At 43.6% G+C, this 26856-nt stretch overlaps 1 protein-coding gene across 2 annotated transcripts in view; it reads left to right on the forward strand.

Moving 5' to 3' along the window:
- Positions 1-26856, forward strand: part of LOC135539572 (alpha-1-syntrophin-like) — a 68945-nt gene that overhangs the window by 20716 nt on the left and 21373 nt on the right. For both annotated transcript variants that reach the window (XM_064965519.1, XM_064965520.1), the window contains exons 3-6: positions 21097-21286; positions 22232-22421; positions 24969-25099; positions 26026-26222. In XM_064965519.1, the coding sequence (XP_064821591.1) occupies positions 21097-21286; positions 22232-22421; positions 24969-25099; positions 26026-26222 (708 nt within the window). The remainder of the gene's footprint in view (positions 1-21096; positions 21287-22231; positions 22422-24968; positions 25100-26025; positions 26223-26856) is intronic.

The raw sequence follows: 26856 nt of genomic DNA on the forward strand, positions 1-26856 counted from the left end.
TCCACACGGTGAGTACAGGGAGTTGGTTCTGGTTCCCACCCCTTGTGGCCCCTCCAAAACATTTTTTGAGGCTGCCTTTCAGGCTTCCGTCGTGGCCGCAAACCCCGGTGTCGTCGTTGTTGATCCTTTGCTGCCTCCGCCTGCTCCCATGGAAGGCGATCCTTTCCGGCCAGGATTTCCTCCCACGTCCAGGATCCCTTCCTGTCCAATATATCCTCCCACGTCCAGGATGTCTGCCCCTCCTGGGCACGCTGCTTGGTCCTGGGGTGGTGGGATCTTCTGTAATGATCGTTGTTGGAAGGATGGTCGGACCAAGATGCAGCATGGGGTAGGTTAATCATTTTATTTATGATAGACTACCCACCCTAGTCACACCTTGACCTAACCAAAATAGAGAAATAAAAGGTTCTCTTAAGGTCAGGGCGTGACAGAGTTCTTCAACTGCAGCCGTAGCCAAACTCCCTCACTGAAGGAACAGGTGATGGCGAGCAACTATGTCCACCCCTCCCTCCCCTTCCCTGCATATCCCAATCCCTGAAGGCTGGGAAACCGGGAAGCACTACAGGATCTGTGGTAATTCCTCTCATCCCGACATTCCTGTTCTTTTCCAAGGCCGAAGCGAGAAAAGCCAAAACTTCCCAGGGCTTATGACACATGGGAAGTGCTACAGACTTTACGTTGATATTTTTTTTGACATTTCTCGCCTGTTATATTTCCCTAAAGTATTTGAGCCTCCGCATCTTGGCACACGCATCTGTCCTACCTCTTTTTCTCCATTTTGAGGTTGCCAGTAAGGCAACGCAATTTGATTAATTGGCAGTTGGGTGCCAGTTTTTGTGCCCACGCAGCCTTGTGTGAGGTAACAGCCGGAGCTAACCTGACCCTAAAGCTCTCGTGCGGCAGGGCTAGCCTCTGCTAACATGTAATCAACTTAGCAAGGCTTGTAGCTTTACAAGCCTTGCTGGTTCTAACTTCTTACCAACAGCAAGAGTACATAAACATGAATTTGGTTGAGAGTTGCTAACCTCCTCTTCAGAATGGTTTTCTAAAGGGTTAAAAATATAAAATGTTTACAGGGAATTGTTAAGCTCCCTGCTAAGCAATGCCACACTGATCACTACAGGCTGACAAACATAGGTTGTTTTGTCAGAGGTTTTCTGGTTAATTAGCCTGTCAATCAAAATAAATTGGCTGGTGAAACTCGAAGACAATATCTCAGTGGTCCACATCAAAGCAACCAAGGATGGTGCCAACAAAATGGCTGATGAGCCAGTTACAGTATTACCGCCCACAAATTAATTGGAGCTAACCGCTTACCTTTGAAGGACCACCATGCTTTGTTCCCTGAACTAGTCCTCTCCTCTGGCATTGTAGTGCCCAAGGTGTTGATACATGATATCGCCAGAGGTAATGTCCAACTGTCTTTCAAGTCCATACACAGAAAGCGACTAATGACCACACAGAGGCGCTTTTATAGGAGGCTCTGTTTGATTCAAACTTTTACTGAACTTAGGTCAGTGGACGAAGTCAGTTGTCCTATCTGGACTGCTACACTAGACGTGTAACTTTTTCAGTCTGTGAGATAACCCTAATAATTTATTGCGCTGCTCTGGTTCCATTTTCAACATTTCTACACACAGCTCAGGCCCGAGAACCCTTGATAAAGTGGCTCAAGCACTGCTCTTGCTGGCCAAAAGGTTTACCCTTCCAGTGTAACAGTTACGCTTCCAATGTAGCAGGTAAAAAACCTACTATTTTCCCAACGGCCCGGGAATAAGAAGAAAGAGAGCTTCTGTGGATGGGCATGTGTTTGAGTCTTGATTCGATTAATAATAATCGGTATAATAGCCTGTTATTTAGCTATGCATAATATGTGTTTTGTTGTGAAGAGAACCAAGTCATGCAGACTTAAAAAAAATAACTATCACGTTTCAGGTAAGACCCAGATGCAGACAGTGTCGAAGTAACCAAAGTTTATTACTAGTACAGGGGTAGGGAAAATGACAGGTCAAGGGCAGCCAGAAGTCAGTAATCCAGATAGGGTGCAAAAGGTACAGAATGGCAGGCAGTCTCAGGGTCAGAGCAGGCAGGGGTCAATAATCCAGTGTGGTGTGGCAAGGTACAGAACAGCAGGCAGGCTCAGGGTCAGAGCAGAATGGTCAAAACCGGGCGGAACTAGAACAGAGAGAAGCAAGGGGAAACCCGCTGGTAGGTTGCACGAAACAAAACGAACTGGCAACAGACAAACGGAGAACACAGGTATTTAGCACAAGTCTCCAGTCATCTCTAGATATCGAAGTAAGTCGCCCTCACATGACTTACTTTGCTATAAAGTGATAAAGACTGTTCTTTTGCCACCTTTTAGTCAGATCTTTGGTTGGTTGCTTGTTAGGTGAGGGTCAATGACATTTAGACTTGGGCAACACAGCTTTGCCTTTAGAGTATACATCAGAATTGTATTTTGTGATGTACATTTATTCATATCAGTCTATGCAGCAGACACTGAGCTTGGAAACTGTTTCGGCTTTAGTCACACATTTGTGTTCTGGCATGACAACCACACGGCCAGGAGTTGGCTAAAGTAGAATGAAACAGGGCCAGATTGTGTTTGCACCACCATTTTTTTCTGCAATATAACACCAAAAACAAAGCTAAAACATGATACCGTTTCTTTCTCTTAACCTTCACTTAACTTTTTGGACTGTCCTCAAAAACAGGTGCAAAGAGGTAAAGTAATTGGTATGAAGATAATTAGTATGGGTACATTGACTACTTCTACTAGTGGTGTGCCACTGACAACAACAAATATCTCCAAAACCTTGTTGGGTTTGGGATCCTCGGGTCTCTACAGTATGTGTTTTACATGGTCGGACCACCACCCTGGGGAAAGATTTGCACGTCCTGTTCCCAAAGATGTTCTGGCCTGAGTGCACATTTTGGTCAGGCTCATATGTGGATTAGTACCACAAAAGAAAATGGTTCAATTAAATTACAACTCACCCTGACCGTTTTTCTTCCATAGGGTGAAGTTTGCTTTTGGGGGCCCCCTGAACCCCCACACACCCCCCAAGAAGGCAAACCTCTTAAGGACCAGTGCCCCCACCCTACCCCCTGAGAGGCCTAGTTCTTCACAAGAACTCCTTAATTCATGCTGGCTGAGTTTGTGTATGGAGAGATGTGTGCCATGAGTTAAAATCACTGATGCCTGTGCCTTTATGTCATCACAACAGCTCCTTCTAACAAATCGGTCAAAAGTCTATTGTGTCTATTAGTATGTCTTATTATGTTGACCCATAGACATATCAATGTGTCATTCCATCAATCGAGTCCCTTTATGTCCCTCAGATATTATGAGTGTACATTTTGATAAAACTCTAACAGTTGGATCACATACATCCAGAGGCACAACTTTAACTGGGTACTGGGGGACATGACACCCCCACATTCTGAAATTGCATTTTTGTCCCCCCCAATTGTATCGTGGCGCTGTGATACAAAAGGTGCCATCGGTGTGCTTTAGGACCATGAGGCCGCCTCAGAGCAGTCGGTTAAGCTGTTTGGCTGTTTCAGATAGCTGGATTTAGGACCAGGCGGAAGCCACAAAGCATTCAGACAGGCTGTGTGAATGCAAAGCTTCTGAAAGGCTGCCTTATAGGACTGGCACAGGAGAGTTGAACAGAGGCAGCTGCTGTCTGTGTGTGTTTAGCTTTTTCTCCAAGTTGTAAAAGCAAGCAGAGCAGAAACTGGCTACTCTTTATTTGACTTTATTTGTCTGCCAAGGTAACTGCTGTTTGACTTAAAAAACATTTATTCCCAGTGCTGAGCTAGTAGTGTAACTGACATGTAACATTAGCTAATGTTTCATCCCCTCTCAACTGAAGTTCTGTAGCTACCACAGCCAGCTCTATCGTCTAGCTATCTGTCAAGTAGCAGTATCAAACAGCTGTTGTGTGTATGGAAATGTTTTGTAGCCTTTGTTTTGCCGTTACAACAGAAGTAAATTAACTTGGCTAGTTTTTGCCAGTTGATGTACCATTGGAGCTGGCCAAAAGTTGGCTAATGTTATTTTTAAGTTATTATTTTCAAAATAAAACATTGAACATTTATAGTCAAAGCATAGTGTAAAAGCAGGTGGCCTGGTTCTACTTTTTTTCTACCATGTTTTAGTGTTTTGTGGTGGAAAACTGAGCATGTCGAGCATAACATATCAATCTTTTTTCCCATAGATAGATAGGCTAAAATGTTTTAACATGTTCAAAGCTTCCATGTCACAAGAGCAGTAAAGGCTGATTTAAGATGAAATCATCAACCCTGATAGTGTCAACCTTGTCACTTTTATAGTAATATTTCTAAATTTAACCTCTTGAGATGGAACATTTTCGTTGTTATGAAGTTGAACATATGATCTTTATTTTTTATTTTTTATTTATTTTACTAGGCAAGTCAGTTATTAAGAACAAATTCTTATTTTCAATGACGGCCTAGGAACAGTGGGTTAACTGCCTGTTCAGGGGCAGAACGACAGATTTGTACCTTGTCAGCTCCGGGATTTGAACTTGCAACCTTTCGGTTACTATAGTCCAACGCTCAAACCACTAGGCTACCCTGCCGCCCCAGGTGGTTGTAATTATGACAGATAAATTACAAAAAGTTATTTGTCACAAAGTTACACTACCCAAAAGGTACTCTATTAGTGGAATGACAAATATTATGATATACACTGAGTGTACAAAACATTAAGAATACCTTGCTAATATTGAGTCTTGGTGGACCATTCTTGATACGCACAGAAACTGTTGAGCGTGAACCTAGCAGCGTTGCAATTCTTGCGCCTGTCTCAAGGCTTAAACAGCTTTCTTTAACCTGTCTACTCCCCTTCATCTACAGTGATTTGAAGTGGATTTAACAAGTGACATCAATAAAGGATCATAGCTTTCACCTGGATTCACCTGGTCAGTCTATGTCATTGAAAGAGCAGATGTTCATAAAGTTTTGTAGACTCAGTGCATATACAGGTAGCTGCCAAAAGAAAGGAAACACCAACATAAGGCGTCTTAATAGGGAGCTGGGCCACCACGAGCCAGAACAGCTTCAATGTTCCTTGGCATAGGTTCGACTAGTGCCTGGAACTATTGAAGGGATGCGACACTAATTTATGCCAGTGATTGAAAGTCCATAATTTGGCGTTTTGTTGATAGAGACGGAAAACACTGTCTTAGGCACTGCTCCAGAATCTCCCATAAGTGTTCAATTGGGCTGAGATCTGGTGACTGAGACTGCCATGGCATATGGTTTACATCCTTTTCATGCTCCATTCAGTGATCACTCATGCCCTGTGGATGGGGGTATTGTCATCCTATGGGGGCATAGCCATGGTAGCGAAAATAATGTCCATCATTTTTATAAATTACCCTAAGGATAATGGGATGTTAATTGTTTAGGAATTGCTCAGGAACCACACCTGTGTGGAAGCACCTGCTTTCAATATACTTTGTATCCCTCATTTGACAGTTAGAGCTTTGGGCCAGTAACGTAAAGGTCGCTGGTGTGAATACCCAAGCCGGCAAGGTGAAAAGTCTGTCGATGGGCGCTTGAGCAAGGCACTTAAAACTAATTTGCTCCAGTGGCGCCGTATTACTATAACTGACCCTGTAAAACAATACATTTTATTGCACCTATCTGGTGTGTGACAATAAAACATATATATTTATTTTTTTATTTACTCAAGTGTTTTCTTTATTTTGGCAGTTACCTCTACGTTGCTCTGTATTGACCTTATTCCCGTTGGAATTTCTTCAGTTTATCCTTGAGCCGCTTTTTAGATGGTGTGAAGTCTCCCATAGGTAAATATCGAAGATCAACTTCCCCTCCCCATTCCTAACCTTAACCATTAGTGGGGGAAATGCAAAACTGAGCCCAGATCAGTGTCTAGGGGCAACTTCACCCTACAACTTTGGTCAATACAATAACTATTTAGCCTACATCTACAGACATGCTGTTGCCATGTCGCCACAAGAACCGCTATGGGCGCACCAATAATCACCTCTGGCATTGGGCTTGGTTTACATAGACTGTTTGTACTTACATTACCTTTGACATTACCGTTGACTGCAACAAGTAGAGTTCTGAATACAAAATAGATTTAAATTGACATTTGGACAATTTGTTTTGCCGGCACTTACATCTTCCAATGGCTACTTGGAATATGCAAATATTTATATTTTTACCTGTGGTAGAAAAAAGCCCGGAAAGTGGAAGGCTGACGGAATCGCAACTGTAGATGCATATTGAAAAGTGGGAAAATAAGTGCTGAATTCAGTTAACTTTCCCGACTTTGGCGAAATTGTACATAATTACCTCTCTTTACATTTTATGCAAACCAATCACATTTTTAAGTTATGCTGTATACCTGAATAAGTTAGGAGGTAAGCCCTCTGTCTGTGTCCCAAATGGCACTCTATTCCTGACATAGAGCACTAGTTTTGACCAGAGCCCCATTTGGGATACTGACTGTGACCCACTTATCAGTTTTGACGTTGTCCATGATTGTAATGATTTGGACTGTATGGACTGTATTTGCCTATCGCACTTGGAGTAAAATCATTTATATTGGAGGGAATACCTAACTACCTTACCCACTCTAGCTAAGTGAGTCAGTCCACATAATTGGACACACATTACAGGCCTGACTCTTATCAATCTTATCCCATAAAGTTCAGGAAAGACCACACACATACTGTACGCATACACACACACACACCACATCACATGTGGCTTTACTAGACTTCATTGCACATGTTAGTAAGGAGAAGAAAAAATAAATGAGCTGGAACAATGGAAGTCTCTGTGAAAATAACGCAAACATTGTGTCTTGACTGCAACCATGACACATTGTTTACACACACACACACGCACACACAATCACGTAGAAAAGGGAACCGAGCACTGTGTGTCTGGTGTAGCACTGGGGTGTTCGTATTTGCACAGGGACTGTATTAGGGACTGTACTATCTTGTTTTTGTCGGCCAGGGACATTTTGCGTGGGAGGTTAAGGGACATTCCACTGGCTAATAGAGCTTACGGGGCGAACAGCATGCTTCAAAAGTCACAGTGTAGCGAATGAAACGGAAATTCCAGCAGCTCCCACGGCAACAAAGAAGCAGGGAGCTCAGCCACAGAGCATTGTTGTCTTTGACTTGGTAACGGAGAGTTGTGTTTACCAAGTCAGACCGCGAAACTAATGGGCCCTACTGGTCTCGCTTTAAATGACATTCAGCTTATAAAGGCACTACATAAATGTGTGTTACAAAGCATCTATAACCCTATGTCATGCTTTATAAAGGTCTCATTAACGTGGCATAACTGTGTGATGTAAACATGTGCTTTATAAAGGGTGACATGTTGTGGCACATGCTCCAAAGAGAAGTCTTGTTAGTCACATTACACCGTAACTCGTTCACAGACACTTCTGCCCAAATGCGTGGTAGCTCTGGTGGACCGACGCATCAAACTTGGCCTTCATTAGTTAGAGTCAGGTTTCAAATCTAATTTCAAGAAGAGAAATTGTGGAAATGGGCAGGGTTTAGCCATAATTATGACTTTGTGGCTGTGTTAACTAGTGACAACTATGGGGAATGATGACAAATACTTTACTCAGTAAGGTCCCTCCCATACAATTCGATGGTCACTCCCACTAAGGCCAACTTTGAAAGGTTGACATACCAGGCTTATACAGGCTATGTGCGCCATAGCCTGGGGACGATGTTACACCAATAAACAATTACCTTGATGTAAGCCCTCAACATAAGGCAATTGAAAGTGGCTTTATTCTGGAACCAAATGACATGTTGCTCACTACACAAACACAACTATATAATAAGCCATTCCGTGGGGTTCTGCGCCCAGTCAGGTCTTTGACTCAACATTATAAGGAGCCATACCATGCAGTGCCGGGCCCAGTCAGGTCTTTGACACATTCACCCACTCCGCCCGCTGAAAGATCAGCCACAAAATGTTTGCACCGTTGTAACAGGTTGTAATCAAGCCCTGGTCTCCAGCAAGGGAACAAACAAGGAATACCTGATGCGGCAGTCTCAAGTTGGACTGCTCCAAATAGCTCTGACACACACACACACACACACACACACACACACACACACACAGCTTTGCAGGTCCATCAACCCATCTAAATACCTCTGACACCCTACAGTAACCTGTGGATCATGATAGAACCTTCATGAATCAGTAGAACGTTAATAAGCTATTTATTAATACTTTATGTAGTGTCCTGTAATAGTTTGTTAGAAGTGAGACACCTTCGGTCATTCATAGCACATACATTAGGACTCTATATTGCAGTACGCTGGTCTGGGGAGCTCTATTAAAAAATCACCTTTTATTATAAGCATTGCATGCATATAATCACATTGGCATAGAGCAGTAGAGGCACTTACAGATGTTGCACACATGGGCAAACATTTCTTTTGTCCTTTTATAAAGGCATTTCATGCGATTCTACATAATTTTACTTTGGCATAATCTTTTTTGTAACGGCTGTTGGAAGGAGTGGAGGACCAAGGTGCAGCGTGGTACGTGTTTATTATTTGAACTGAACACTGATTAACAAAAAAACAACAACAAAGAGAATGAACGAAACCGAAACAGTTCTGTCTGGTGCAGAAAGACACAAAACAGAAAACTACCCACAAGACAAAGGTGGGTAGTCAGAGACAACGATAGACAGCTGCCTCTGATTGAGAACCACACCCGGCCAAACACACAGAAATAGAAAACATAGAAAACATAGAATGCCCACCCCAACTCACGCCCTGACCAAACCAAAATAGAGACATAAAAAGGATATCTAAGGTCAGGGCGTGACAGTAACCCCCCCCCCCCAAAGGTGTGGACTCCGGCTGCAAAACCTAAACCTATAGGGGAGGGTCTGGGTGGGCATCTATCCGCGGTGGCGGCTCTGGTGCGGGTCGTGGACCCTCGCCGCCGACCCCGGACTGGGGACCCTTGCAGCGGGCCCCGGACAGGAGGGCGACTCTGGCAGCTCCGGACAGGCGGGCGACTCTGGCAGCTCCGGACAGGCGGGCGACTCTGGCAGCTCCGGACAGGCGGGCGACTCTGGCAGCTCCGGACAGGCGGGCGACTCTGGCAGCTCCGGACAGGCGGGCGACTCTGGCAGCTCCGGACAGGCGGGCGACTCTGGCAGCTCCGGACAGGCGGGCGACTCTGGCAGCTCCGGACAGGCGGGAGACTCTGGCAGCTCCGGACAGGCGGGAGACTCTGGCAGCAGGCTGGGGAGACATACAGGCGGCCTCCTCCTTGGCCGAGGCACCGGGCACACTGGGCCGTGGAGGCGCACTGGCGGTCTCGAGGACAGAGCTGGCCCCACCCGTTCTGGCTGGATGCCAGCTTCCACCCGGCAAATGCGGGATGCTGGCACCGAGCACATCGGCCTGTGAATACTCGGTCGAGACACGCGCATCACCCCATATCACGGGGCCTGACCAATCCCATGCTCGCCAAGGTAAGCACGGGGAGTGAGCACGGGGAGTGGGCTCAGGTCTCCAACCTGACTCTGCCACACTCCCCGTGTGCCCCCTCCCAAAACATATTTGGGGGCTGCCTCTCGGGCTTTCTTGCCAGCCGTGTTCGTGTTGCCAACTCCATTCTCCAGTATCCCTCCTCGCACTGTTCCAGAGAATCCCAGGCGGGCTCCGGCACTCTCCCTGGGTCAACCGACCACCTTTCTACCTTCTCCCAGGTTGTCTCATAGTCCAAATAGAGCTGCTCACCTGTCCAGGAGTCCCTTTCACCACGCTGCTTGGTCCTATAGTGGTGGGTAGTTCTGTAACAGCTGTTGGAAGGAGTGGAGGACCAAGGTGCGGCGTGGTACATGTTCATCTTTATTATTTGAACTGAACACTGATTAACAAAAAAGAGAACGAATGAAAACGGAACAGTTCTGTCTGGTGCAGAAAGACACAAAACAGAAAACAATTACCCAGAAGACAAAGGTGGGAAAGGCTACCCAAGCATGGTTCTCAATCAGAGACAACAATAGACCCGGCCAAACACACAGAACTAGAAAACATAGAACACAAAACATAGAATGCCCACCCCAACTCACGCCCTGACCAAACCAAAATAGAGACATAAAAAGGATCTCTAAGGTCAGGGCGTGACATTTTTTAATGCCGCGTTCCAAACAATAGGGAACTCAGAGCTGGGAAATCTCTACCGACTCTACCGAATCACTACCGACTTCAGTGCGTTCATGTCAAGACTACTGGGAAATCAGGGCAAAAACATTTTGAACGGTCATCCAACTCGGAATTCCAAGTGGGGAACTCTGGCCTATATAGAGCTCCGACTTTCCGACCCGAAGATCACTGACGTCATGATTCAAACTAGTTTTTTTCAGAGTTGCCAGTTGTCTTAAAACCAACATAATACCCCACAAATGATCAAAATTACATGTTACTTTGACACTGACAAACTGAGAATCTGAGATTAATGAAAACAACATTATCTTGAATCCATCAGTAGCCTAGGCCTAGGTGTGTGGAGACGCATACAGCTACGATATGAGAAGGACATTTTAGTCTTAAAATTGCTTTCCAGTTTCACTGACTCACCCAATGATGCGCAGCTCACTAGCTGTTGATGGTCGATGCGCTCAGGCCAAAAAAACAATATTTGGAGTCTTCTCTTTTCAGTGGGAGCCATTTGCTTTCCAACCTGGGGTTTCCCGCAATTGTAGGCTATTATAAATATTGCCAAAGACCTGTCTGCATGCTGTTTGTTCGCTGACAGATTTGCTGCGCGTTCCCGACTGTAGGCTATGCATTGGTATTGGGCTACACTCCACAGCTCGGCTATTTTAAAATAAGCTATTTATCCTCTGTGGTAAAATGTTGGGCTTTCTCGAGGTTTAGTAGGCTATTCTGAATTATTTCATTTATTTCTGAACAATTTATTTCTTTATAGAATCATAGCCATGTGACGTGTTCTCCAGGAGCTGCAGCACGCCTGATACATTTTATACATTTGCCAAAGTTATAGACTTACTGTAAGTCTATAACTTTGGCAAGTGTATAAAAAAATGTTTCAGATTAAGCACTGGTGTCAACCTAAAAGTAACATCAAATAAAGTTAGCAGGTCTGAGGAAATGCCTTTGTCATACCATCTGGATAAGGGGATTTCTGTGCTCCGCCAGAAATACTCTTAAAGGGTTGATGGGAAACTTCATTTGATTCGATTTATTATATTCCTCTTTCATAGACTGTAAACTCTCCTTCCAGACTCATATTAAACATCTCCAATCCAAAATCAAATCTAGAATCGACTTTCTATTTGGCAACAAAGCCTCCTTCACTCACGCCACCAAACTTACCCTAGTAAAACTGACTATCCTACCGATCCTACCGATGTCATCTACAAAATAGCTTCCGATACTCTACTCAGCAAACTGGATGCAGTCTATCATAGTGCCACAGTGCCAGTGTTTTGTTACCAAAGCCCCTTATACCACCCAGCACTGCGACCTGTATGCTCTAGTCGGCTGGCCCTCGCTACATATTCGTCGCCAGACGCCAGGTCATCTATAAGTCTATGCTAGGTAAAGCTCCATCTTATCTCAGCTCACTGGTCACGATAACAACACCCGCCCGTAGCATTTGCTCCAGCAGGTATATCTCACTGGTCATCCCCAAAGCCAACACCTCCTTTGGCTGCCTTTCCTTCCAGTTCTCTGACAGTGTCATGAAGTGTATTTTCTACAAGTTATTTAAAATATGACTGTAAAGAAGTCATTACAACAACAGAGGACATTCAAATGAAATGAAACTTCTTGGCAGGGAAAAACATAAATCTGGGTTTCGACACTCTTATGTAGGTGTCATAACCAGCTAAAAAACTAACACAATATGTCACAACAGGTGTAAATATATGGGTCATGACAGTGTCACAACAATGACCATGTTATGATGCTGGGGGGGGGGGGTTATTTAGCTGAGCCTGCTCTCTAGCTAAATTTCATTAGCTAGCTATCAATTGATTTGAAATAACGATTGAGGTAGCTATATAATCTAACTCAACAGTTAACCTACAGACTAATTTAAATTACAATAGATAAATGTTAACTTACACATTTTTCACTGTCCAGTGGCACCACAAGTGGGCATTTGATTTGCAAACTCATCGCGTGCCTATACTGCGCTACAGAAACACTGCTAACCAAACAACAGTGCACTGAATTAATGGGCAACTAAACTCAATAATAAAAGTTTCTTAGATTTTTCCAAGACCTCAAAAGTCGTCCCCTGATGTGACTTAAGCATTGTTGTGATCTCGGAAAATCTAATTTTGTTGTTCTTCTATAAAGTAGTGTGAAAAAACTGGGAAAATCCAAAACCATGACTGCATTTTTAATGTTTTTGTGTTTGTCATCCTGCAGGTTCAATATTGGTTATGCACCCAAGACAGAAAGAGGTTGGGCCATCCTAGAAATGTTTTAGAGTAACATAATATATACAATTTAGTAGGCGCTTTTGTCCAAAGTGACTTATAGTCACGCGTGCATACATTTTTACATATGGGTGTTCCCGGGAATAGAACCCACTATCATGGCGTTGCAATGCTCTACCAAGATGCATGTCAAGGTTATAAATGCTTTGTGAAGCCTCAATTTAATATGATTTATAAGGTTTTTATTAAGCATTGTGTATGCCACCCTTTATAAAATATAGGTTTATGTCATAGTTGATGTAGTGGGTTATGTCACATTTAACATTGGTGGTTATGTCACACAGATCTGCCACATTTATGAACCTTTTATAGAGCATGACATATGGTTATAGAGACACGTTTATGTAGTGTTTATGAAGGCTTTATGAAGCCTTTACAAGCAAGCTGTATGTCATTTAAAGTGGGACCAACCCTGTCCATCAATGCTGACTGACTACGGCAGTGTACCCCCCTGGTCGCCAGTGGACAAGCATTGTGATGTGGACCCAAAAGTGTGCGTGACATGGTTTACCACCATAGCACATCTCCCCCGATAATAACACCAAAGGGGGATTTGTTAAATATGTTTCCATTTACCCCATCTTTTTGAGTTTTTTGACAATTTAAGTGGCGACTGCTGTGATCTCTTTTTTGGCCCGTCTGGCGATTTAGTGAATGCTTTAGGAAAACGCCCCGAGTTAAGTGAATAGAGTCTAAATGAATTGGGTAGGAAATGTATAGTCGGGCTTTGTGATTTCAATGTAAAGACTCCCAAGGAAAAGCTTAGCGGGAGATTCTGCAATTGGAGCAAAGAAACTCCACACACGCACACATAGAACTACTTTCGAGGCCTGCCAGATAAGCTAAAGTAATAACAGTGCTGTTTCAGCTAAATTTAGCCCTACATTGAATGTGGCCGCCACTGGTATTCATGGAAACATTTGGATTCTGTTAAACATCATTTGCCTCTGGTTGAATCGAGCTTAGTCGTATTTTCCACCCCAGCATTCTCTTATTCTCTACAGGGCCAAGCTATTCAGCGGTGGCCTCCTCCCTTCCCTTTCCATTGGCTCCGATTAGTGATGTAGGGAAATAGAAAATACCTATTACTATTCATCTGGAAAATACCAATGAATCTCGCCCGCTCCTAGTCTTTGGATAATGGGAATTTATCCAAACATATGTAAACCTACCTACTTTTAATTTATCATCCAAGCCCATTCACTCAGCACCTACAATGCACCAACTACCAACACCAAGGGCTATACAGTATATAAGCTACCTGAAGAAACTTCTGAAAATAAAAAGACATCTGTCTCATGCAGAGGAGTGAAAGAGAATGACCCGGATCTACATATTTTAATGGTTTGTGACTCACTGACACCGCCCCCGGTTAGAGGGGAATTAAAGCAGCCCAAGAATTAACACACACAGGAACTTTAATCACGCACAGATGAAGATGAACATGGGTATGTACATTGGTATGTACACGGATATGGTTTCTGTGTTCACGCATTCCATGCACATATGTAGAGTATGTACGGCAATATTTACTCCCGTGGAGAGTGTGGGTCAGGCTGTCTAGCCAATCAGAACCTGGAGAGACTGCATGGCTAGAGCATGTACAGGGGTGAGACACATGGCTATTGTCCGATTGGCTGAAGCTATGAGCTGGAGGCGATATCGATCTCTCACGTGAGGAGGAGAAAGGGTGAGGATGGGTGAGAGTCAGACAGCGCTGCTCCAGCCAGACATGAACAACAACACATGCTGGAAATGAGACCCACAGCGCCCTCGGCAGGGGGATTCTGTAACAGGGAGAGTGAGGTAAATTTAGCATTTTTTTACATTCAGCATCACTCTGTCAAGGGAAATATAGTATTATTTCTAACAAATATGTACATATATTTCAGGATGTTGTGTATCCCTGGAAATAATCAGAATTCATGTGAACATAACAGTTTAGAAATCATAGCTTGTCCAAAAAAAAGTGTGCTCTTGGCACATCTTAGAGACTGAAAAAATAGACAGAAAAAATAGACAGAAAAAATATATCTCCAAGCCATCAGACTATTAAATAGTCACCACTAGCCAGCCTCCTCTGCCCTGAACTTAGTTACTAGCCGGCTCCCACCCGGTACTCTACCCTGCACCAAACCTTTTCCACATTTTGTTACGTTACAGCAAACATCGGTATCGGCCAATGTCTAGTTTAATGCCGATGTGTAAAACTGATGTTAAAGCCGACGTGCATACCTATATAACGAAGGGACATGACGTAATGACGCCACGTAAAATGTTGCGCTACACGTGCAACGCAGCATTCCTAACCTAGCCCACAATGTCTGCTGTGTGGATCGAACAGTCATTTGAAAGAATAAGAACATTTCAGCGAGACAACTCAAAGGCGAAATCCATTAACGCCCAAATAATGGAATTCATTGCACTTGACAATCAACCGTTCTCTGTCGTGGGTGATGTTGGCTTTCGCCGACTGGTCGAGCACCGGTACACATGTTGCCCTACCGGAGTTACACAGTAATAGTGTCACTGCTATTAGCTTCACGACATACTATGGAACGCCGTTTGGGTCTTTGTGTGTCAAAAAAGATAAACTGTTAACAAATAACTGTCAAACGTCAAATAACACAGTTAGATTATAGAATGTTGTGTGTTCTGAATTTGCATGTGCAAGCCAAGTGACACCACTACTATCAGTAGCACTGTCAAAGCTGTACCAATAAGTCTGCAAACAAGCAAACACCGGCCGCGAACAATGTGTTTACAATACTGCATTGGTAATAAAGCATTACTTGTTTGACTGCAACTTCTGGGGTAGCTAGCTTTATTTTGGTACCTAGCTAGCACCAATACAACCAGCCTGAAAACAATGACCAGTAGAAACTGGTCCTTATTCTTAGCAATAATTTAGGAATCCTTGTGAGGAAGTATTAGCTAGGTTTCCACTTGTTGTTCATGTATTGAAATTGAACTTCAGTTCATGAAAATACATAGCTAGTCCGTTTTTTAACCCTGTTGCCCAACGCTAATGTTATAAGCAGCCAGCTAGCTTCATCTGGCTAGTGAGGCTCGACCGGACCGGGTTATGTGCTGTGAAGCTAGCCACAATAAGGAGTAATCACAATAGTAGATTTGCAGTTTTCCCTCAAAATAAAGTACCTCTTTGAAAGTGATGCAGAATGTTACAATTGAATCATGCCATATTTAGACTAGATAATGTTAAACAAGGTTGAAATGTGAAGCAATGAAATGGGGTATCAGTCTACTCGGTGACACCCACAGAACACAACTGTGAAGAGTTTGCGCAAATATTAGCGTTGTAGCTCTTATCGCGGGACTGTGACTATGTGAAATCCCTTCCACATTCAAATTGTACTGTACAGCTTTACCTAAGGATTGGGGATCAATGAAATGGGTTGCAAGTCTACTCAATACACAAGATGTTTTTTTCCCTACGTCCTCCTCAGTTATCAGACTCCAAAACATCCAGGCAGTGTAAGGACCAATGCCAGAGATGAGAAGCAGGTACAGGGAGTCAACATTTAAGAAGGAACAGACATGAAACAAGACAGGCACAACGTCAGCACACGGGCAAAACAACGACATTTGACAATCAATTTTATTTATTTATTTATTTCACCTTTATTTAACCAGGTAGGCAAGTTGAGAACAAGTTCACATTTACAATTGCAACCTGGCCAAGATAAAGCAAAGCAGTTTGACACATACAACGACACAGAGTTACACATGGAGTAAAACAAACATACAGTCAATAATACAGTAGAAAAATAAGTCTATATACAATGTGAGCAAGTGAGGTGAGATAAGGGAGGTAAAGGCAAAAAAAGGCCATGGTGGCAAAGTAAATACAATATAGCAAGTAAAACACTGGAATGGTTGATTTGCAGTGGAAGAATATGCAAAGTACAGATAAATAATGGGGTGGAAAGGAGCAAAATAAATAAATACAGTAGGGAAGAGGTAGTTGTTTGGGCTAGACAACTTTACCAGCTTCATAGCATACGTATCGATGAACCGTTGTGACATATGAAATAGGAGTGATAGTGTAATCTGTGTAATAACAATGTACATTTATGAACGTGTTAAATTATTATGTGACGTGCAGTCATATTCAGGTCCTGATAGTGTTATTTGACACGCAAAGACCCAAACGGCATTCCATAGTATGAGATATTTAAATGCCAACAAAATAACTTTTTGGTCAATGTGGTCAGTGTGGTCAGTGTGGTCAGTGTGTGTGTGTGTGTGTGTGTGTGTGTGTGTGTGTGTGTGTGTGTGTGTGTGTGTGTGTGTGTGTGTGTGTGTGTGTGTGTGTACGTGTGTGATTTACAATGACGGACTACTCTGGCCAAGGCCGGACAACGCTGGGCCAATTGTGCACCGCCATATGGGACTCCCAATCATGTCCGGATGTGATACAGTCTAGATTCAAACCAGGGACTGTAGTGACGCTTCTTGCGCTGAGATGCAGTGCCTTAGACCACTGCGTCCGTGTGTGTGTGTGTGTTAACTATTTGACTGTACTAGAGGCAGCAAAATTTTTATCGGTATTGTTTTCAGGAAAATATTGGATATCGGTATCGGCCAAAAATGTAATATCGAAGCATCACTAGTTACAGCCTTATTCTAAAATGAATTTTAAAATGTTTTTCCCTAATCCATCTACACACAATACCCAATAATGACAAAGTGAAAAGAGGATTTCAGACATTTTTGCAAAGGTATTCGAAATAATAAACAGAAATATCACATTTACATAAGTATTCAGACACTTTACTCAGTCCTTTGTTGAAGCACTTTGGCAGCGATTACAGCCTCGAGTCTTCTTGGGTACAACACCACAAGCTTGGTACACCTGTATTTGGGCAATTTCTCCCATTCTTCTCTGCAGAACTCTCAGGCTCTGTCAGGTTGGAAGGGGAGCTTCACTGCACAGCTATTTTCAGGTCTCTCCAGACATGTTTCGATTGGATTGAAGTCCAGGCTCTGGCTGGGCCACTCAAGGACATTCAGAGACTTTTCCCCGAAGCAACTCCTGCATTGTCTTGGCTGTGTGCTTAGGGTCGTTGTCCTGTTGGAAGGTGAACCTTTGCTTCAGTCTGAGGTCTTGAGCACTCTGGAGCAGATTTTCATCAAGGATCTCTCTGTACTTTGCTCCGTTCATCTTTCCCTCGATCCTTACTAGTTTCCCAGTCCCTGCCGCTGAAAAACATCCCCACAGTATGATGCTGTCACCACAATGCCATAGGGATGGTGCCAGGTTTCCTCCAGACATGACGCTTGGCATTCAGGCCAAAGAGTTCAATCTTGGTTTCAACAGACCAGAGAATCTTGTTTCTCATTGTCAGAGTCCTTTAGGTGCATTTTGGCAAACTCCAAGCGGGCTGTCATGTGCCTTTTACGGAGGAGATGCTTCCATCTGGCCACTACCATGAAGGTCTGATTGATGGAGTGTTGGTGGTTCCAAACTTCTTCCATTTAAAAATGTTGGAGGCCATTGTCTTCTTAGGGACGTTAAATGCTGCAGACATTTTTCCCCAGATTTGTGCCTCGACACAATCCTGTCCTGAAGCTCTACGGACAATTCCTTCAACTTCATGGCTTGGTTTTTGCTCTGACATGTACTGTCAACTGTGTTTTCTATGGGATCGAAGGCTCACTGTAGGGAATATAGCTTCTCCCTGTCAGAACTCTACACACGGCTAAGCTACTTTACAAATGGGAAGCTAGGCTAAACTCTAGAAGGGCAATTAGAAGCATGGTAGAAGCAAAGTATCCAGGAGTCATCGAGGCTTGAAACACTGGTGTGCTGTCAGGTGTGTGTGTGTTTGTGTGTGTGTGGGTCAGAGTTTTTGGTGTGAATGTGTTGCCCAGGTAACCATGTTGGTCGTCTGGTACAAGTGTGAGGGGTGTTAGACCAGCACGTGTTATGCCACAGAGAGAGTGAGAGAGAGTGCTGGGGACTAGGAGAGAGAGAGAGGGAGTAGGCAAGATATACAGTATAGAGAGCATCAGTGTTTCCTGTAAGTATATGGAGTAGGCAGCCAAATTGATAAAGTAGCCAGCCAGGGAGTTTGGGGCTGGCTGATTCTTCCTATAACAATGCATTTTATAATACCATATTAGTATTATGACATTAGCTTTTATAACCTTCAATCTGCTTTATTTTATCATATTTTGGACCAGAATAAGGCTCTCTCTCTCCACTACCTATTGTTCCTGCATTGAGGATTCAATATCTTCATTGAGTGTTTTCATAATTTATCTGCAGTTAATCGGCAAAAATCAGTAGTACCCTACCAGTATGCAAATTAGGGAGCCAAATGAACCCATCACTAGACTACACTGACGAGTGTCTTCTGTGATCACTGGCAAGTCTCAACATGGGCTTTGAATCCTATGAAAAGACAAAGCTCTGACGAAGGCCGTGAGACCGATACGTAAGCTTATAAAAGATCAGTGATACTATCAAGAGCAATGTGCGGTTTCCTTTTTCCCTAATCCTAGGAAAATACAAATAAGATCTTTGGTTTACTTGTCCCGATGCGATACCATGGACATATAACTACGTTGTATGATTTATATATATTTTTAAGTACTTTTGTATTTAACCTTTATTTAACTAGGCAAGTCAGTTAAGATCAAATTCTTATTTACAATGATGACCTACCCCGGGCCAAACTCTAACCCGGACGTCGCTGTGCCAATTGTGCACCGCCACGGCCGGTTGTGACACAGCCTGGAAATAGCAAAGGGATAAAGGAGATTTACTTCATTCAGTCAGTTTGACACCTTTTATAAATGAGTCAACACTTGCTGTTCAGTTGTCAATCAAAGCACAGTAAATAGCCTATGCGCCCCACCTCCGTGACTGTATAGGCCTATGAAACACTTGAAAGAAGGCGGCAGGTAGCCTAGTGGTTAGAGCGTTGGGCCAGTAACCGAAAGGTTGCTTGATCAAATCAAAAATCTGTCATTCTGCCCCTGAACAAGGCAGTTGTTCCTAGACAGTCATTGTAACTAAGAAGTTGTTCTTAACTGACTTACTTTTTTTTTAAAGTAAAATAAATTCATGTGCCACATAACAGAAATTAAGTGGATTTCAACTCATCTTTATTACTTACAGTACATTACATGGGACATGTAAATTCACTCACAGGAGACGATGAATAAGCATCATGCTCTCCCTCCTCCGTGAAAAGAAATTAGACTGCAGCCAACCACAGCTCACACAAATATGTACCGAGAGGCGGGACATGCAGCAGACTGACAAACCAGCAATCTTTCCCTTTTATTGCTCACTTTGTGACTGACAGGCGCCTGTCCTATCAATAGATCACTAGAAGATGCATATTGTTCATTCTAGCTGGAGAAGGCTAAACTGTCTTTTCTGACAAGCAAATTGAAACTTTTAAATGAAAAGAAACCTACTTAATTTATGAAGTGGAAAAAGTAGCCGGCTTATATAGTCTGTTATCGGCTATTTAGCCGACGGACGGCGCTTATGGAAAACACTGGAGCATACTGCTGACTCGTTGGTAGGTCTCGGAGAGACTAACTGACTGACTGACTTTTGGGGTCAGAGGAAGCCCCTGTTTGTCCCCTGAGAGAGGACCACTTCACACCTCCCAAGTGAAACCTGAGTTGTACCCTTCTGTTCCCTCTCTCCCGTCCTCTGGTCTATTTATACCCCAGCCTGCACTGGCTCCCCATACCACAGCCTAGTGGGCAGCAGAACCGCCACCACTCTGGAGGAGGAGGCTGTGTGTGTGTTTGTGTGTTTGAGCATGCACGTGTGTGCATATGAGTGCGTGTGCGTGGGCTTGAATGCATGCATGTGTGTTTGTGAGTATGTGCGGTTGCCGTAGGGGTGTGTGTGTGTGTGTGTGTGTGTGTGTGTGTGTGTGTGTGTGTGTGTGTGTGTGTGTGTGTGTGTGTGCGTGTGTGCGCGTGTGTGTGTGTGTCTGGTGAGTGAACGAGCAGGCTGGCTGTGGTGCGTCTGTGTGGGCATAGGCCATGTGTAAGAAGCATGTGTAAGACAGAGAGCGGGTGCTTGCACGACAGGCAAGGCGAGCAGAGGATCAGGATTTGGTCACAGCAGTGAAAGAGAATACTCGCTCATGAAATTCGCAACATTGATAAGAGCCAAGGCTATAGTTCAAACTCCAACTTCATTTGGCTAATTAACCTTCTCTTGCACACTCCATCAGCTAAACACTGAGGGGCGGTTTCCCGGACAATGATAAGGCGTAGTTCTGAACTAAAAGGCATTCTCATTGGATATTTTTAGTCTAGGAGTAGGCTCAACCTGTGTCTGGGAAACCGATCCTCAATTGTTCTTTAACTGAGTTTAAGCTTAGTCTTGGACTAAAAATCAATTTAAATTAAAATCCTCCATTGAGTAGGCTTTTTCAGTCCAAGACTAGGCTTAATCTGTGTCTGAGAAACCCCAAAACCCAAATAATTTTTCTTACGGCATGCAATTCATCTTATATGACACCTTCCTTAATACAAATTCTCTTTTTTCCTCTCAGTGAAATACATCAAGGAGATGTCGGCCTTTTTTAAGAACACCTCCCCCGGCGCACCCTTACCCTGGGACTCCCCCCCTGCCACATCACAGAAAGGCGCACACGCCCCTGCCGAGCTGAACGAGGCCAGGACCATATCGCTGAAAATGTGCCAGGTGACTAGGAAACAGTGCCCCCCGGACACAGAGAACAGGTACTGCGGGTGAAAACCAGTCCCTGAAAACTGGAACATTCGGTTGTTGGGGACTTGGCACAGGCTAATGGGGAACTGAGTTCCACGATGAGAGAGAGTTAGAGAGAGAAACTGGGTACAATGGCTTGTATCTTGAATTCAGTAAGATGTTCATCAAGTCAAAAGACCCACAAGGCACTCCTTTTGGAATAGAAATGAAGGTCCGTTGAAGGTAACGAGCACCCTACTTCTTAATATTCACCTGAAGCAAAGTAGCGCTGCTCTGTTTTATCTCCTTTTTCACAGCAATTTCTGAGCTCCGTCTGCTGTCCCCTTTGGTTTGACTTTTGGTAGCCTATGACGTGATGAAAATGATTGAAACTTTGTTTCACTAAGCTTAGTTCAAGGTATGGAGTGGAGCACTAGTGTGTGTGTGTGTGTCCTACTTCATCTCTCTTTATATCTCACCTTTGGTATGAAAAATTCTGTCAAAAAGAAGCACACTGGTTTTGGACACTGGTATTCTCCAGAATGAGCTTTATCGGGGCTCAAAACCAACGTTTCGGTCAATGTTAGTTAACACATTGTGGAGCAGACCAGGGGACGAGTGTTTATATTTCCATGTATGGAAGACCTTGAATGACAAATTGTGTTTATGTTAGAATCACCTCATGTCAAGTTACCATGACTACTTTGTCCAGAGGTAAAGTGGATGAGAATATTTTCCTTTGACCCTCTTCAACTTCAAGGGTCATCAAAATGTGGATTTTAGTGCATTCACAAGGGACCTGACCACAGCGAATACTGTTTTCTTGTGTTTGTCTCCCCCATTTCTCTTTTCACCTCTTTTATTTCGCCCCGTCTCTCGCTCTCCCCTCTCTCTCCTCCCCCATTTCTCTCTCTCATTTTGTCCCCCTCTCTTTCTTCCCCCTCTCTTTCTCCCTCTGTCCCCTCCCCTTCACACAGGTACTTTGAGGTGATCTCGTCCAGCAGAAAGAGCTCAGTGTTCCTGAGGGCCAAGGACCCCGTCATGGCCCAGTCCTGGTACAACGCCATCCAGGTAGGGGTCTTGGGCCTGGTTCCCCGCATCAGGGATGAGTTGAGGGCCATGCAGGCGGACCTGGATGTCAAACACATGGGCTGGATCACTGAACAGGTACAAAGGGTCAAAGGTCAAATATTTGTTTGTGTTTGGTTTAATGCATTTTAATGGCAGGCAGGCCTGGGTTCAAATAATATTTCAAATCTTTCAAATACTTTGAGCACTTGTACACACTCTGTTCAGAGGTGCTAAATACTCTCCGCCGGGAAAAACTATTGTTGTGTCTGAGCACTTAGCGTGCCAGGAGTGCCAGGTGGGCGGGCTTTGCACTTTTGAGACTTTTCTATTTGTTCTATTGCAACAGACAAGCTCAATCAAGCACAGATAAAGTATTTGAACCCAATGACTTAAATTATTCAACCCTAACCGAGAAAGGCCTTTCTATTGGTTGGTCAGCTAATGTGTCCCTTGAGTGTGTTTCAAAGAACATTGTGGGGACTGCATTTTAGGATATACAGTGCATTTGGAAAGTATTCAGACCCATTGACTCTTTCCACATTTTGTTTCGTTACAGCCTTAATTTAAAATGGATTCAATTCATTTTTATCCTCATTAATCTACACACAATACATAAAGACAAAGCGAAAACAGGTTTTTAGATTTTTTTGCCAAGTTATAAATAAACAAAATACAGGAATATTCAGACCCTTTGCTATCAGACTCGAAGATTCGAAATTGATCATCCTTGAGATGTTTCTACAACTTGATTGGTAAATTCAATTGATTGGACATGATTTGGAAAAGCACACACCTGTCTATATAAGGTCCCACAGTTGACAGTGCATGTCAGAGCAAAAACCAAGCTATGAGGTCAAAGGAATTGTCTGTAGAGCCCCTGAGACAGGATTGTGTCGAGGCACAGATCTGGGGAAGTGTACCAAAACATTTCTGCAGCGTTGAAAGTTCCCAAAAACACAGTGGACTCCATCATTCTTAAATGGAAGAAGTTTGGAACCACCAAGACTCTTTCTAGAGCTGGCCACCCGGCCAAACTGTCAGGGAGGTGACCAAGAACCCGATGGTCACTCTGTGGAGATGGAAGAACCTTTCCATGTGTTTGTTGCCATTCCATTCGCTCCGTTCCAGCTATTATTGTGAGCCATCCTCCCCTCTGCAGCCTTCACTGCCTGGCACCATCCCTACGGTGAAGCATGGTAGTGACATGGGGGCGTGGGGATATTTTTCAGTGGCAGGGACTGGGAGACTAGTCAGGATTGGGGGAAAGATGAATGGAGCAAAGTACAGAGAGATCCTTGATGAAAACCTACTCCAGAGCGCTCTGGACCTCAGACTGACAAGTCTCTGGATGGCCCAGCCAGAGCCCGGACTTGAACCCGATCGAGCATCTCTGGTGAGACCTGAAAATAGCTGTGCAGCAACGCTACCCATCCAACCTGACAGAGCTTGAGAGGATCTGCAGAGAAGAATGGGAGAAACTCCCCAAATACAGGTGTGCCAAGCTTGTAGTGTTTAAAAAAATAAATACATTTGCTAATATTTCTAAAAATCTGTTTTTGCTTTGTCATTATGGGGTAGTGTGTAGGTTGAAGAGGGAAAAAACAATTTAATCAATTCTAGAATAGAGCTGTAATGTAACAAAAGGTGGAAAAAGTCAAGGGGTCTAAATACTTTCCGAATGCACTTTTTACTGCGTGACATACATTTGTAAATGTATTTGTAATACGTACATTTGTATGGACATTTTATTATTTGGCACATTTTTATTATTTGGCACACTGCATTAGCGACTAGCCTAGAAGCAGTCGACTGAAGACTGTACGACATGTCTGTTTAGTTTATTGAAAGCAACTTTCTGTGTTTTCTGAGAATAGGTTTAGCATTAACGTTAGCCTTGTGCTAAGGAGCTGCCAGCTAATAGGTAGTATGTGCCTTACAAAGGCAAAATAATTAACGTTGTTCAAGGAATGAAACATATAGGGCCGGTTTCCCAGACACAAATTAAGTCCTGGAATCAGAATTATTTTAATGGAGAATAGCCAGAGAGACAGCTTTTTAATTCTGGACTAGGCCAATATTGTTGAAAACCCAACAACAATGTAGTAAAAGCCCTTGATGGATGGAACATTACCGTCAAGCACCACAACACATGGAATTTTCCAATAATTATATATTTCTTTCAAAGTTTTAAAGCAGCCTTGCCTACCGAATGCTGACAAATCAATACATTTTGGGATGAAAGGAGGGAAATTTTCAGAAACTAGACACTCGTTGTTATTTCTGCTGAATAAATTATGTTGTTAAACATTCCCCTTGTTTGTACTTTATTATGGAATTGACAATTATTATTTGATCTTAGCCTTTTGTCAAAGAAGCATTGGAATATGCGACAGTGTCATCAAGGCAAAGGGTGACTATTTGAATCTCAAATATATAATTTGATTGGTTTAACACTTTTTTGGTTACTACATGATTTCATATGTGTAATTTCATAGTTTTGATGTCTTCACTATTATTCTACAATGTAGAAAATAGTAAAAATAAAGAAAAACCCTTGAGTAGATGTTCTACAACTTTTGACCGGTAGTGTATGTTGTGACATTTGATTCCGAAAAAGTGTGTATGTCTGTCCTCTCCCCCAAGGCGACCCAGGGTCCAGAGAGACCGTTGCTGGCTCTGCTGACTGAGAGAGACCTGCTGCTATACCCCACCCTGCCTGACACTAAAGACAGCATCAACAGCCCAGTCAAGAGCCACCCGCTCATCACAACCAGGTAGGACACAAACACTATCTAAAACCTTAACCCCGGGTACACACTAAACATTTCCCCAAAAACCTTTTCTTCAAGGGACATTCTCTCTTAAAGGGATGGGCAACGGAACCGGATATGGTGACCATCTTTGATTTGCCAGTGCTTTCCAGTGCAAATAATGCAGTCAGAACTGGCAGATACAGTACATCACATAAACAGTGAAAAGACACGTAGAAAGGTTTAACCTTGCAAGATTTTGTAACTTTAAAACAGTCATGTATAAGTGTGTACGCGCCTGTCACCTAACACATGTGGCAGTGTCACACTGTGTAGGGTTGAAACCAGACAGTCAAATCTCCTTCCAGCCAAGTCAGTTAAATGACGAGCCACGGCTTAAGATCATTAGGTCAAAAAGTCAGTATCTCATCATAACTAGGAGTGACACATTCGCATGTACACACACTACCCTGTTTGCCTGTACTGTATTTAAAGCCAGTCTGTCAAGACATTCTGGCCAAACAGCAAATCATACTTAAACACGCCCCAAACTGGGCTATTGGCATACTTAATAATCTTCCATAAATGGCCCATTGAAAATGTTCACGCATGTTGTCATATTAATGTGCAAATTATTAGGAAAACCAGCAAGTTGTGTTTTGGGTTTTCTCCACCCCTCATGGTTCTCTCTCTCATTTTCCACTCTTTCTCTGTTCTTTTTTTTCTTCTCGCTCTTTCCCTACTTATCCTCTTTCTCCCTCTCTCTCTCTCTCCATCCCTCCCTCCCTCCTCTTTCATGTCCTACTCTTCCTCTCCCCCTCCCTCCACCCTTTTCTCTCTTCCACCTTCTTACCACCTTTCCCCCTCTATCCCTTCCCTATGCCCCCTTTCTCCATGCCATCTTTCTCCCCCTCTCTTACCCTCCCTCTCCCTATCCCCGCCTCCTCCAGACTGGTCCACTCGGGTCCGGGGAAGAGCTCTCCCCTGCTGGATTCAGAGCTCTCCTTTGGGCTGCGCATGGGCACCAAGCAGGGTGTAGAGACCCACGTGTTCCGGGTGAACTCGGCCAAGGAGCTTTCAACCTGGACCCACATGCTGGTGGACGGCTGCCACAACGCCGCAGAGCTCATCCAGGAAGTCACCACAGGTACGGATGAAGGAGTAGCGGATGAAGTTAGCCTGCTGAGCTAAAGCCTAGGGGAGCTAATGCGAGTCTTCAGGTTTCAGACAAGGTACGGAACAAGGAGCCTCCGCCAAGTTAGCCCGACTGAGCATAAGCCTAGGCATGAGCTCGGGAAGTTAACACAAGTCTTCAGGTCTCAGACAGGGTTTCAGTACGGAACCATGCTCGTGTCATGAGAGGTCTGAGACAGGAAGACTTACGTTAGCTCCTTGAGAAAATGTCTAGGCTTTTAGATCAGAGGGCTAACACGGTCTTCAAAAGGTAATCTGTAGGCCTAATCTATCTTCAATATTAAAGGTGATCTACCCCCCCCCCCCCCAAAAAAAATGCATTTTGGATGTTACTGCATCTTCAGGGGCATATTTCAAAAATGTATTTTTATTATTCATTATTCATTCATTCATTATTGCTATTCAACTTGGTGCTTGGCATCACCCTCTGAGAGAGTTTGTCACACTAACGATGTATCGTTGCTGCAGAACAGGTATTTTGAGTAACATTTAAAGTAACATTTAAATGCTCCAACTGTAAGTGTATATGTCATCATGGATTCCTGCAAAACAACAGCAGATAGTCAAGCAAAGACCGACAGCAAGTA

The sequence above is a fragment of the Oncorhynchus masou genome, chromosome 5, assembly GCF_036934945.1.
Source record: "Oncorhynchus masou masou isolate Uvic2021 chromosome 5, UVic_Omas_1.1, whole genome shotgun sequence".
In the NCBI taxonomy this organism is placed as follows: domain Eukaryota; kingdom Metazoa; phylum Chordata; class Actinopteri; order Salmoniformes; family Salmonidae; genus Oncorhynchus; species Oncorhynchus masou.